Source organism: Hypanus sabinus, chromosome 10 (assembly GCF_030144855.1).
Source record: "Hypanus sabinus isolate sHypSab1 chromosome 10, sHypSab1.hap1, whole genome shotgun sequence".
Classification (NCBI taxonomy): domain Eukaryota; kingdom Metazoa; phylum Chordata; class Chondrichthyes; order Myliobatiformes; family Dasyatidae; genus Hypanus; species Hypanus sabinus.
The window spans coordinates 119,532,380-119,545,098 of record NC_082715.1 but is presented as its reverse complement, the minus strand read 5'-3'; the positions used below and the strand labels follow the sequence as shown (position 1 = coordinate 119,545,098).

The following is a 12,719-nucleotide window of genomic DNA, read 5'->3' as shown; positions in this document are numbered from 1 at the left end:
TGTTGATGCTGAGTGAGAGGTTGTTGTTGTGGCGCCATTCAGACAGATTTTGTTGCCAATCTGTACTAACTGGGTAATTTCAGTGGTATGTGACAAAAATCCATCTTAATGAAGTGAAATATGAAAATGAGTTACTGTACTTCGGTAATTACAGAAACTGGTCATGATCTTTTTGATATGAATCATGCTCACGGCATGTACATTTCAAAAAGTACTGTACATCAACTAAAATCATCCCTAAAGTTTCTTTTAGACATTTCGAATCTGCTGCCTCAGTGATGCCTGCCATTGGCACTTCTATGTAAACCAGATTTCAATAGGTCTAGGGTGAATTCGAACGAACACTAAGTGCAGGAGTAACTCAACAAGTCAGACAGCATCTACAGAAGGGAATAAATGGTTGACATTTTTGGCCGAGACATGATGAGGTGTCTCAGCTGAAAATGTCAACACTATAGACGCTGCCTGCCTTGTTGAGTTCCCCCATCATTTGTTCAAAATGTCCAGCATCTGCAGAATCTCTTGTGTTTATAAGGTGCATACAACTCCTCTTCTCCCTCTTTTTTGGAGGCCAATAACCACTGGCACACCAGTCTGAACCGTCCTTGAGAAAACACTGAGCTGAGGTGTATTTCTAGTGAATATACTCTCTCAGAGATTTGCAGGAATGATATCCAGCAACTATAAAATACTTCCATATCAGGATGGTCTGCTACCTATAGGTGTTATTCACATATACTAACTGCTCTTTTATTTCAAATGTTTTGGGATTGGCTTAGATGAGAGATTCCCAGCCTGGGGCCTGCTGACCCCTTGCTTAAAGGTATTGGTCCTTGGCATAAAAAGAGGACGGGAACACCTGGTGTAGATGGTTACATCAAAGCCTTAGAGCTTGCTGATGCAAAATATTTGTGATGGCCAGATACCAGTCAAGTAGATCCCCTTGTTCTTGTTGGTGTTGAATCTTTCGTATTTTGCTGGTTCTGTGCACACAAGTGGCCTACCTTGTTAATATACTCTAATATCTGCCGTATTTATTAGGATGGTTCTGTCAGATGTTGAGTTTGTTGTCATATATATGTACTCAGGTGCAATGGAAGTCCATATTAAACTTACAAAAGGCAGCTATTTGGCCTGTGGTGTTTCGTAACCATTCTCTTTCATCTCTACATTAATTATTTACCTATACTTAGCAGTAATTTATACTACCAGCACATCTCTGGGGGGTATGGCTGGGAAATGGAGTACATGGAAGAAACCCACATCGTCCTCGAGAGAACACGCCAATAACACTGCAGGTGGTTAGCTATACTCTAGTTGGAGATTCACTTATCACTAACAACCAACACAACCAAGGACGTGCTGGGGGCCTAAGTGTCACCACAGAATGCCCACAATGCTCAAAACAACACACAAAAGAACAAATCACAACATACTAACCAACAACAGCAGCAAATGCACCCGCGACCATTCCAGTCTTCTAGACTTGAACTGGCCGACTGGACCATACACGGGGCATCTCCTTCAGCCTCTAGAGGACTAGTGGATTCGCAGACACGGAGTATCAGCGCACTCACTGAAGTTCGCGGCCCCGGACTCCGGTCATCCAGCCTTGACTTCCGATCGACCTTCGAGCTTCGATCTGGACCTCCAATCGATCTTCCGGCTTCGACCCGGACCTCCGATCCACCTTTGGACATTGGTAATCACAGATTAAAAAAAAACGTTTTAATTTTGTTTTTCAATTTAAATTTTGATTTGCTTTGATCATTGGTAAGAATATTATGCCACAGCAGTCTGGAGCCGAATGCCATCTTGCCATGGACAACTTCACTTTTTGAAGATTTGCAAATGGAAAAGAATTGTTGCAATTTCACTAGCTTAATTACTAGATTAAGTCTTTTTTCCCCCAAAATAAAAGGCTATGGGTTGTTTTCATCAACAGAATTTAAATTCCACAGCTGCCAAAAATGTTTTAACTCTATTAATTTATCCAAAGTATATGAACAATAGGGGCGATGCATTGATGGTATTATTTAAGTGGATTGCACCGACGACATTATTTTATGGAGTCACATTGCTGCGTTATTACTTGGGGTGACAATGACTCCATTATTTCCTGATGTTGTACCGATTGCATTGTTTTTCACAACTGCAATATATACATTCTCTTCTTGAGTTATACTACCTGTGGGTGTTATTGGGTGCATTATTTGTAGTTGCACTGACTACCTTATGAGATTGTATTGACAACGTTGTTAAAAAGGGGATGTATTAACTATTATTTTACTGGACTGTTGAAACAGTTGCATGGTATGCTCTATAGGACTGCGATGAAGACATTGCAGTAACCATTTATAGGAATCTTAGATTCCGTTTGTTACGGGATTGCATCGATATATAGGGTCGCACTGTCTGTAAAGGTGTAGTTACCGGGATTGCATCAACTAGGTTGTTTATACCAATATACTTTCTGTATTATAAGACTACAAAGTAGATATCTGAGTTTCTTGCAAATCGCCCGGGACCTCTGCGGAGATCCAATCAAGAGCCAAGATACTCAAAACTGTTCACACGCCGGCCACCAGGGCAACCAATCGAAGAGAGGGAGGTGGCGAAGTGCGGGAGGTTTTCCCGTTGCTGTGGTTACAGCTCTGGCGTGTTGGGCATGGTGAAGCAGACGATTCGGATTTTTGCGAGGCTACGGCCTACCAAGCGGCCGGTGGCGGTGAGTGAGGGTCCGGGTTGGGAACGGCGAGCGGTGGGGTCTTAAAACCCTCTCCCGGTACCGAGGAACAAGACCCCGTGGTCTGACCCAGTCCAGACCCTATGATAAACCCACACTCAAATACCTGCAAACCCCCCACACTCTGAAATAATACCACTAGCCCTGAAATAACCATCCACCCTAATACACCATCCTGCAAAATGATGCATTTATACAAGCGCACACAAATCATTCCTGCAATACCGCTCACTGCCAGCCCGACAATGACCCATACACGCCCTAAAATAATCTCTCCCACAACACCGTCATTATGCCCCACATCCTGCCTGCTGTAGTCCTCGTTTCATTGTCATCTTTGCAATACTCAGTACTTTGCAAAATTCTCACACTACCTATCACAACTCAGTTCACATCTTGCAATAGCTCCCGTATCCATCATCGTCAAGCCTGCAGAAGCTATCCCCACTAACCAACCCACTCACTTTCAGCCCTGCAGTGGCTCCCTCCCTCGTTCACCCACACTGCCTGGATTCAGCCCCTTCTCACCCGCACATCATCAGCCCAGACCTCAAACAAATTAGTCTGTGATTTCCCCCCTAATCCCACTCATCTTCACCCCAACAATCCCCATCCAGCTCTCACGCTCCATGGCTCCTGCAATGTGCACCATAATATGAAACTTAAATTGAGTTGTTAGAGGTGCTATCTTTGGGATACGAAACTAACGTCCCATTGGTTTAAACAAGTGTGAGGAGTTCTCTGTACCTTAGCTTAAATTCAGCTAGCACCACCAATCACCAAATAACTCTTTTTAACACTTTTGGAACCATGTTGAACAAAATTTGCAACTGGAGTGTCCAAGCAAAAGTAATTCACTGAGTTTAAAGCCAATTCAAGAAATGTTTAGGAGTATAGAAACGTACAGGGTTGTGTCTCTGCCAGGCTAATATGGACAGGGAAACTCAGAAGTTAATCCCACTTCCCAGCTCTCCAGCTCTTGATCTATTATTCTGTGGGTTATGACTCTTCAAGTAATTATTTCAGGTGCTTTATAGATCTGGTTTAGTTGGCCGGTGGTGTAGTGGTATCAGAACCGATCTTTAAGGCGAATGGTTCCAAATTTGAATATGACGACTTCTTGCACACTTTCCATTCATGCTGAGTTGAGTGTCAAACTAGCAACTCAGCCTTGTTTTAAAAAAAACAACAAATGCTAAAGAAATGGCAAGGTTACCTGGTGTGCCACAGGTGCATAGTGGAACAGCAATAGACCAGGTTAGAGTTTCTGTCTCTCTCCTTCAGGAGGTGTTTCAGTTGCCCCAAGCTGAGGACATAATGTACATTAAATTTCCTTTCTTCTTGTATGATGTTCTTGTTAGACTTGGAATTGTTCTCAGTTTCTGTCTATTGTAGCTTTACTCATTGGATGACGATAATGGAATCTCAGTGTTGGAGTTTGTGGTGCCGCATGATGCAGCTGATGGATTTATAAATAACAAACGAGAAAGCTATAAATTTAAGTGAGTACCATGTGTTATTTATCATTTCTGTATCACACTTTATCCATGTAACTTACTGTCCGTTATGCCACTGCCGTTTAGGGCCACAGTGAAGGTTCTCCATCTCTGTCTGTCCATACCATCAGATACAGATGTAGGAGGACATTTCATTGCTGTTTCTGCAACAATTATTTTTTTAACCAGTCTGGGTTGTTGGCCCTGAGCTGAACCCCCAAACCTGGAGGACCAATCTTAGTCTGACCTCTACCCTTTGACCTGTTTGCCTTGGGCGACACTGCCAAGAGCCCTGACTCCAGCCAACATAGCTCTCCAGCTCATTGAGGCATGCAAGCCTCCAAACCCGACAACAAGGTTGTGGTCCTCTTGGAGGTTAAATTAAACTGGTCACATTTCATTGGTTGTGATGAGTCCAAAGTGTCTGATTTTTAGCTTTGTTTATTGCTGATTTCTGAATGACTTTCAGTGTCTTACTAATTTGTAGAAAGCAAACTTCTTACTGTTATCTTCCTGGAAGGACTTGATGCCAACATACATTCCATCAGAAGCATAGGGGTGATGTTTTACCACGTTCATTGCCACAGTAAATGACTTGTCATCAATTTTGTTACTTACATTTATCCTTGAAGATACATTGCCTTCCAGTGATACAGTAGTGCTATGAAGTTTTTCCATGTAGCAGAGTTCCAGATCTAGGACCTATCACCACTTTGAAGCTATTGGTGTTTCTGTGAAATAGACATCAATTTAGAGTTTTGCATTTTCTTAAGGTATTTACAAGTTAACCTTACTATAAAAGTATCTCGTTGGGGTTGGTGGACTTCTAGAGCAATTTTCAATTGAAAAGATGAAAGTATTAATTGTCTTAGATTAAACGAAGCCTTATGAGATGCATACGTGGCAACTATGCAAGCAAAGGAGAAGATTTGCTGGGGCTCTGACAGATGTTTTAAAGTTATCTCTTGCCAGAGAAGAGACACCAGATGTCTGGAAGCAGTGAATGTGGTTCCTTTATTGAAAAGTGGCAGCAGTGACAAGTCAAACAATTCTAGACAGTTGAGTTTTATGTTATGGTAGGGAAGGGCCAGATTAATCTGAACAGCAAAGCAAAGATTAGTAAAAGATAGTCAGCATGGCTTTATGCCCTGTGTATATAATTGATATGTTTTTGAAGAGATAAATGGTTACTGAGTGTTGTGTGGTTGATGTGGACTATGTGGATTTAAGGAACACCTTTGACAAGGACCTACAGTATGTGGGAGACTGATCCAGAAGCTAAGAACCCAAGGTACACAGAGCAATTTAAATTGGATCAAAACTTAGCTTGATGCTAGGAAATGAAGAGTGATAGTAGAGGGTTGTTTTTGTGATCCAAAGCTTGTGACTTATGGTGCATTGCAGGTGTTGGGGTCCTTACTGTTTATCATGCACATTAACAACATGGATATGAATTTGTAAGCTCTCAGCTGACAGAAATGTTTGTGGCTTTGTTAATAATGTGGAGAACAGATTTCAGCTCCAGGGTGGATTTTATGAATGGGTTAGATGGGCAGAGCAAAGGCAGATGGAATTTAATTTTGAAAAGTAGCAAATAATGTACTTTGCGAGAAATAGTAAACGGTAGGACTGTAAGTGATACTGAGGAAAAGAAGGGGCATTGATGTAAAAGTCTAAGAATTCCTGGGGGCAGTAGCACAGGTGGTGAAGAAGGCATGTGGGATAGCTGCCTTCAATAACCAGGGTACAGAGCAGGGATGGGAAACCTATCGCTCATGTACTGAAAGTGGCGCATTGGATGATTAGAAGTGGTGCATTGCACCCCAGTGATAATAATAAAAAAGGAAGCCTACTCATGCAAAAAATATTAACCAAAAACCGATCTGTAGAAAAAAAATCTATAACAGGAATTCAAGTAGCTTAGAGCTAGAAATGGGTTTTACTGAGAATAAATCTAAAACTTAGCAATTATTTTTAGCGATTTTATTATTTCATGCACATCTTTTGGCGAATGTTATCTTTCACATTAATCTGTTTTCAATTAAAAAAATGTACAATGAGTCAAGCTAGGAAATAAGGACTTTTGTTCTGCAGTCGTTCCATAACACGTTTGATTCTTGTTTGATCCTGAGGTGCCAGGCGTCTGTACCAGCGGTTCATCATAGATTTTTGCCATTCAGTTTACAATTGACACTCGTGCGCTATGGAGTTGTGCTTTGTTCATCCTTTGTGAACATTTGCAGTTTTGTACTTATTTCGAAAATTAAGCCTTGTTTTTACATTCAGTTACCCATTACATGCAAAAGAAAAGCAGAAAGTGACAGTGAGCGTGAATTCAATGAACAGTGGGAAAATGAGTTCTTATTTATTGCGAGTCCATCAGGAAAACCGTTGTGCATTGTTTGTGAAAACACTTTCTCACATAATAGAAGACATAATCTTAATAGACACTATAAAACACAGCATCAGACTGAAATAGAACGAAAACTGAAGCTAGTATTTTGGTCTGAGTTACGGAAAAAATATGTGATTAAGAAAAAGGAACAAGTTAAAATAAGACCAAAGTTGTGAAAGTTTGATGATCACAGAAGCGTCCTACGAAATTGCTTTAGCATTGGCCTATAAACGGAAGTCTTTCTCTGATGGAGAAAAAATTGTTGAGCCTTGTCTCCAAATGTTTGCAAGATGTCTTAGTGATAAAAATATTGAAAGGAAAGAAGATGAAATTGCTCTGTCAAAGCAAACAGTTACGAGATGCACCGAAGAACTCTGTCATGATGTATCTGAGCAACTGAAAGACCTTGTCCATGCTTGTACTTTCTTTTCTTTGGCTTTGGACGAAACTGCTGACATATATGATTTAGCCCAGTTAAGCATTTTTATAAGAAGAATTGAAGCGTCTTTGAAGGATTTATCGCTCTTGAGTCTCTTCATGGGAAAAACAAGAGGATCAGACATATTTGACAAAGTAAAATCATGCCTAGAAAATCTACAACTCGATTCTAGTAAACACATCGGTGTTTGTACTGACAGAGCGTCATCAAAGATGGGTAAAGCTGCTGATACTACAAATTTGTTTAAAAACTTTTTGGGTTGTCCTCTACTAAAATATCGCTGCATTATACACCAAGAGTCACTGTGTGGAAAAACGTTAAATTTGCAGCATGTTATGTTACTTGTTGTGAAATGTGTGAATAAAATTCGAGCAAGAGGATTAAACAGACAAGAATTGAGAGAATATTGTGAAATGTTAGATTTGGAATATGGCGATCTCGTCCTTCATTGTGAGGTGCACTGGCTTTCTAGAGGACAGGTTCTGAGTAGATTTTGGAAACTGAAAAACACTGTCATAATTTTCTAGAAGAGAAGAATAAGCTGCCTGAGGAAAGAACCCTTTTATGTGATAACAATTGGCTAAATTCAGCATTTTTAGTTGAGGTTACCAGTCATCTCAATGATCTAAATTTGAAACTCCAGGGCAAGAACAAATTGTTTCCTAGCTTAGTAAATGATATCAATGCATTCAAGATGAAGTTAAAACTGTTCACCTCTTAGTTAGAAAATGGTTTGAGCCAGTTTCCACACTTAAAAGAGCAGAGTGAATATGTTGAACATAATGGCAATTTTACAAAATATATTGAAAAACTCAGGTTATTGCAAGAGTCATTTGAAAGTCATTTTCTTGATTTTGCTAAAGAAGTAGACTGTATACTTGCATTTATAAACCCATTTTCTCTTAGTGAACAAAAAATCATGAAGATGCCTAGTAACATACAAATGGAACTTATTGACTTGAAAACAAATTCATTATTGAACATGAAATTTGATGAGCTTCCCTCAGTCCCAAATGCTCCTGACATGATTAATTTCTGGCGATCATTACCCTGTGAACATTTTCCAGAAGTAAGAAAATTCGCCCAGAGTTATATCTGTCATTTCGGAATGATGTACAGATGTGGATAAGCATTTTCAGCCATGAAATTGATTAAAAACAAAACGAGGTTGCGACTGACTGATTCAAATTTGAAGAATTCTCTGCTGCTCCAAGTAACTAATTTAACTCCAAACATTAAAAGCTTGGCAAAATCAAAACAGACTCAAAAGTCTTATTAAGATAAGTAATAACCATATAACAATTACCGTACGGAAACAGGCCATCTCGGCCCTTCTAGTCCGTGCCGAATGCTTACTCTCACCTAATCCCACTGACCCGCACTCAGCCCATAACCCTCCATTCCTTTCCTGTCCATATACCTATCCAATTTTGCTTTAAATGACAGTACCGAACCTGCCTGTACCACTTCTATTGGCAGCTCATTCCACACAGCTACTACTCTCTGAGTAGAGAAATTCCCCCTCATGTTACCCTTAAACTTTTGCCCCCTAACTCTCAACTCATTTCCTCTTGTTTGCATCTCTGCTACTCTCAATGGAAAAAGCCTATCCATGTCAACTCTATCTATCCCCTTCATAATTTTAAGTACTTCTATCAAGTCCCCCCTCAACCTTCTATGCTCCAAAGAATAAAGACGTAACTTGTTCAATCTTCCCCTGTAACTTACGTGCTGAAACCCAGGTAACATTCTAGTAAATCTTCTCTGTACTCTCTCTAATTTGTTGACATCTTTTCTATAACTCGGTGACCAGAACTGTACACAATACTCCAAATTTGGCCTTACGAATGCCTTGTACAATTTTAACATTACATCCCAACTCCTATACTGAATACTCTGTTTTATAAAGGCCAACATACCAAAAGCTTTCTTCACCGCCCTATCACATGAGATTCCACTTTCAGGGAACTATGCACCATTATTCCTAGATCACTCTGTTCTTCTGCATTCTTCAGTGCCCTACCATTTACCATGTATGTCCTATTTGGATTATTCCTACCAAAATGTAGCACCTCACACTTATCAGCATTAAACTGCATCTGCCATCGCTCAGCCCACTCTTCTAACTGGCCTAAATCTCTCTGCAAACTTTGAAAACCTACTTCATTATCCACAATGCCAACTACCTTAGTATCATCTGCATACTTACTAATCTAATTTACCACCCCATCATCCATATCATTAATGTATATGATAAACAACATTGGACCCAGTACAGATCCCTGAGGCACTCCACTAGTCACCGGCCTCCAACCTGACAAACAAATATCCACCACTACTCTCTGGCATCTCCCATCCAGCCACTGTTGAATCCATTTTACTACTTCAATATTAATACCTAACGATTGAACCTTCCTAACTAACCTTCCATGCGGAACCTTGTCAAAGGCCTTACTGAAGTCCATATAGACAACATCCACTGCTTTACCCTCGTCAACTTTCCTCGTAACCTCTTCAAAAAAATTCAGTAAGATTTGTCAAACATGACCTTCCACACACAAATCCATGCTGACTGTTCCTAATCAGACCCTGTCTATCCAGATAATTATATATACCACCTCTAAGAATACTTTCTATTAATTTACCACCACTGACGTCAAACTGACAGGCCTATAATTGCTAGGTTTACTCTTAGAACCCTTTTTAAACAATGGAACCTCATGAGCAATACGCCAATCCTCTGGCACCATCCCCATTTCTGATATTTGAAATATTTCTGTCAGAGCCCCTGCTATTTCTACACTAACCTCCCTCAAGGTCCTAGGGAATATTCTGTCAGAACCCGCAGATTTATCCACTTTTATATTCCTTAAAAGCGCCAGTACTTCCTCCTCTTTAATCGACATAGTTTCCATAACTTCCCTACTTGTTTCCCTTACCTTACACAATTCAATATCCTTCTCCTTAGTGAATACCGAAGAAAATAAATTGTTCAAAATCTCCCCCATCTCTTTCGGCTCCACACATAGCTGTCCACTCCGATTCTCAATTTTATCCCTCACTATCCTTTTGCTATTAATATAACTGTAGAAACCCTTTGGATTTATTTCCACCTTACTTGCCAAAGCAACCTTGTATCTTCTTTTAGCTTTTCTAATTTCTTTCGTAAAATTTTTCTTACATTCTTTATATTCCTTGAGCACCTCATTTACTCCATGCTGCCTATATTCATTGTAGATATTTCTCTTTTTCCTAACCAAGTTTCCAATATCCCTTGAAAACCATGGCTTTCTCAAACTTTTAACCTTTCCTTTCAACCTAACAGGAACATAAAGATTCTGTACCCTCAAAATTTCACCTTTAAATGACCACCATTTCTCTATTACATCCTTCCCATAAAACAAATTGTCCCAATCCAGTCCTTCTAAATCCTTTTACATTGCCTCAAAGTTGGCCTTTCCCCAATCAAAAATCTCAACCCTGGATCCAGTCCTATCCTTCTCCATAATTATATTGAAACTAATGGCATTGTGATAACTGGACCCAAAGTGCTCCCCAACACATACCTCTATCACCTGACCTATTTCATTCCCTAACAGAAGATCCAACGCTACCCCTTCTCTAGTTGGTACCTCTATGTATTGCTGCAAAAAACTATCCTGCACACATTTTACAAACTCCAAACCATCCATCCCTTTTCCAGTATGGGCTTCCCAGTCTATGTGTAGAAAATTAGAATCTCCCACAATCACAACCCTGTGCTTACTACAAATATCTGCTATCTCCTTGCAAATTTGCTCCTCCAGTTCTCTCTCCCCATTAGGTGGTGTATAATACACCCCTATAAGTGTTACTACACCTTTCCCATTCCTCAATTTCACCCAAATAGTCTGCCTAAAGGAGCCCTCTAATCTATCCTGCCAGAGCACAGCTGTAATATTTTCTCTGACAAACAACGCAACGCAACACCTCCCCCTCTTGTCCCTCCGATTCTATCACACCTGAAGCAACAAAATCCAGGAATATTTAGTTGCCAATCACACCCCTCCTGCAACCATGTTTCCCTAATAGCTAAAACATCATATTTCCAGGTATCAATCCATGCTCTAAGCTCATCCACCTTTCTTACAATGCTCCTAGCATTAAAATAAATGCATTTAAGAAATTCTCCACCTCTTCCTTTCTGTTTATCTCTAACAGTATGAAGAACTTTACTGTCTTCTTTTTCTTCCTTCTCCCATACATCTGTTCCTACACTCTGGTTCCCCTGCCCCCTCATATCTAGTTTAAATCCACTGGAGCCTCTCTAGCAAACCTACCTGCAAGAATATTTGTCCCCCTCCAGTTCAGATGTAAACCATCCCGCCGGAACAGGTCCCACCTTCCCTGGAAAACTGCCCAATTATCTATAAGTCTGAAGCCCTCCGTCCTGCACCATGTCTTCAGCCACGTGTTGATCTGTACTATCTTACAATTTCTAAACCCACCTGCACGTGGCACTGGCAGCAATCCTGAGATTGCTATCCTGGAGGTCCTGTCCTTTAACTTGGCACCTAGCTCCCTAAACTCACCATTCAGGACCTCCTCACTCGTCCTACCCACGTCATTGGTCCCTACATGGGCCACGATATCCGACTGCTTACCCTCCCTCTTGAGAATACTGAGAACTCGATCCGAGATATTGTGGACCCTGGCACCAGGGAGGCAACAGACCATCCGGGATTCTCGATCTCTTCCACAGAACCTCCTATCTGTCTCCCTAACTATCGAATCCCCTATCACTACTGCTCTCTTCTTTTCCCTCCTTCCCTTCTGAGCTGAGGGTCCAATCTCGGTGCCGGAGACGCAACTTCTGCGACTTGTCCCTGGTAGGTTGTCCCCACCGACAGTATCCAAAATGGTATACTTATTGTTGATGGGAACAGCCACAGGGGTGCTCTGTTCTTCCTGTCTATTCCCCTTCCCTCTCCTGACAGTCACCCAACTACCTGCCTCCTGATTCCCAGGGGTGACTATCTCCCTGAAACTCCTGTCTATTTCTGCCTCCGCCTCCCGAATGATCCGAAGTTCATCTAGTTCCAGCTCCAGTTCCCTAACACAGTTTGTCAGGAGCTGCAGCTGGATGTACCTTTCGCAGGTGTAGTCATCAGGAACAACAGTGCTTGCCCTGACTTCCCACATACTGCAAACGGAGCACTCAACTGCTCTAACTGCTGCTTCCATTACCTACTCCTAATCTAAGTAGGTTAATTAAAGGAGCTTACCTGGCCTTACCTCACCTGGAGTGAAGCTCGTACTCAGCCTCTGCTTGCTATTTAAATTCTCTCCCTGCCTCACGGGCTGACTTCATGCGCTTGCGCAGTTGTGCCCCTTCAAACCTTGCCTCTGCCTGTTCTCGCCGAAGCCTGATTGAGCCAAAGCCGACCCACTCTGCCTCAGACCACTCCGACGATGGCCACTTGATATGGCAGTCTTTCTTTTTAAACCTTTGGTGCACTACGTCACGCGCCTGAGCAGTCTAGCCTCTTTGCTGCGATCAGTTAAAAAAACAGCTTCTCTCCAAGCTTCTTTTACCTCTTTAATGTAATGTAAGTAATGTTTATCTTGTTTTTATATTAAATCAATATATCATGTAAAAATGCT

At 41.1% G+C, this 12,719-nt stretch overlaps 1 protein-coding gene across 3 annotated transcripts in view; it reads left to right on the top strand.

The window, feature by feature from the left end:
* Positions 1 to 2,650: 2,650 nt before the first annotated feature.
* The window catches only part of kif6 (kinesin family member 6), a 553,299-nt gene continuing 543,230 nt past the window's right edge, over positions 2,651 to 12,719 (top strand). For all 3 annotated transcript variants that reach the window (XM_059982794.1, XM_059982793.1, XM_059982792.1), the window contains exons 1-2: positions 2,651 to 2,728; positions 4,142 to 4,248. In XM_059982794.1, coding sequence (XP_059838777.1) covers positions 2,669 to 2,728; positions 4,142 to 4,248 — 167 coding nt within the window. In that variant the 5' untranslated portion in view covers positions 2,651 to 2,668. The remainder of the gene's footprint in view (positions 2,729 to 4,141; positions 4,249 to 12,719) is intronic.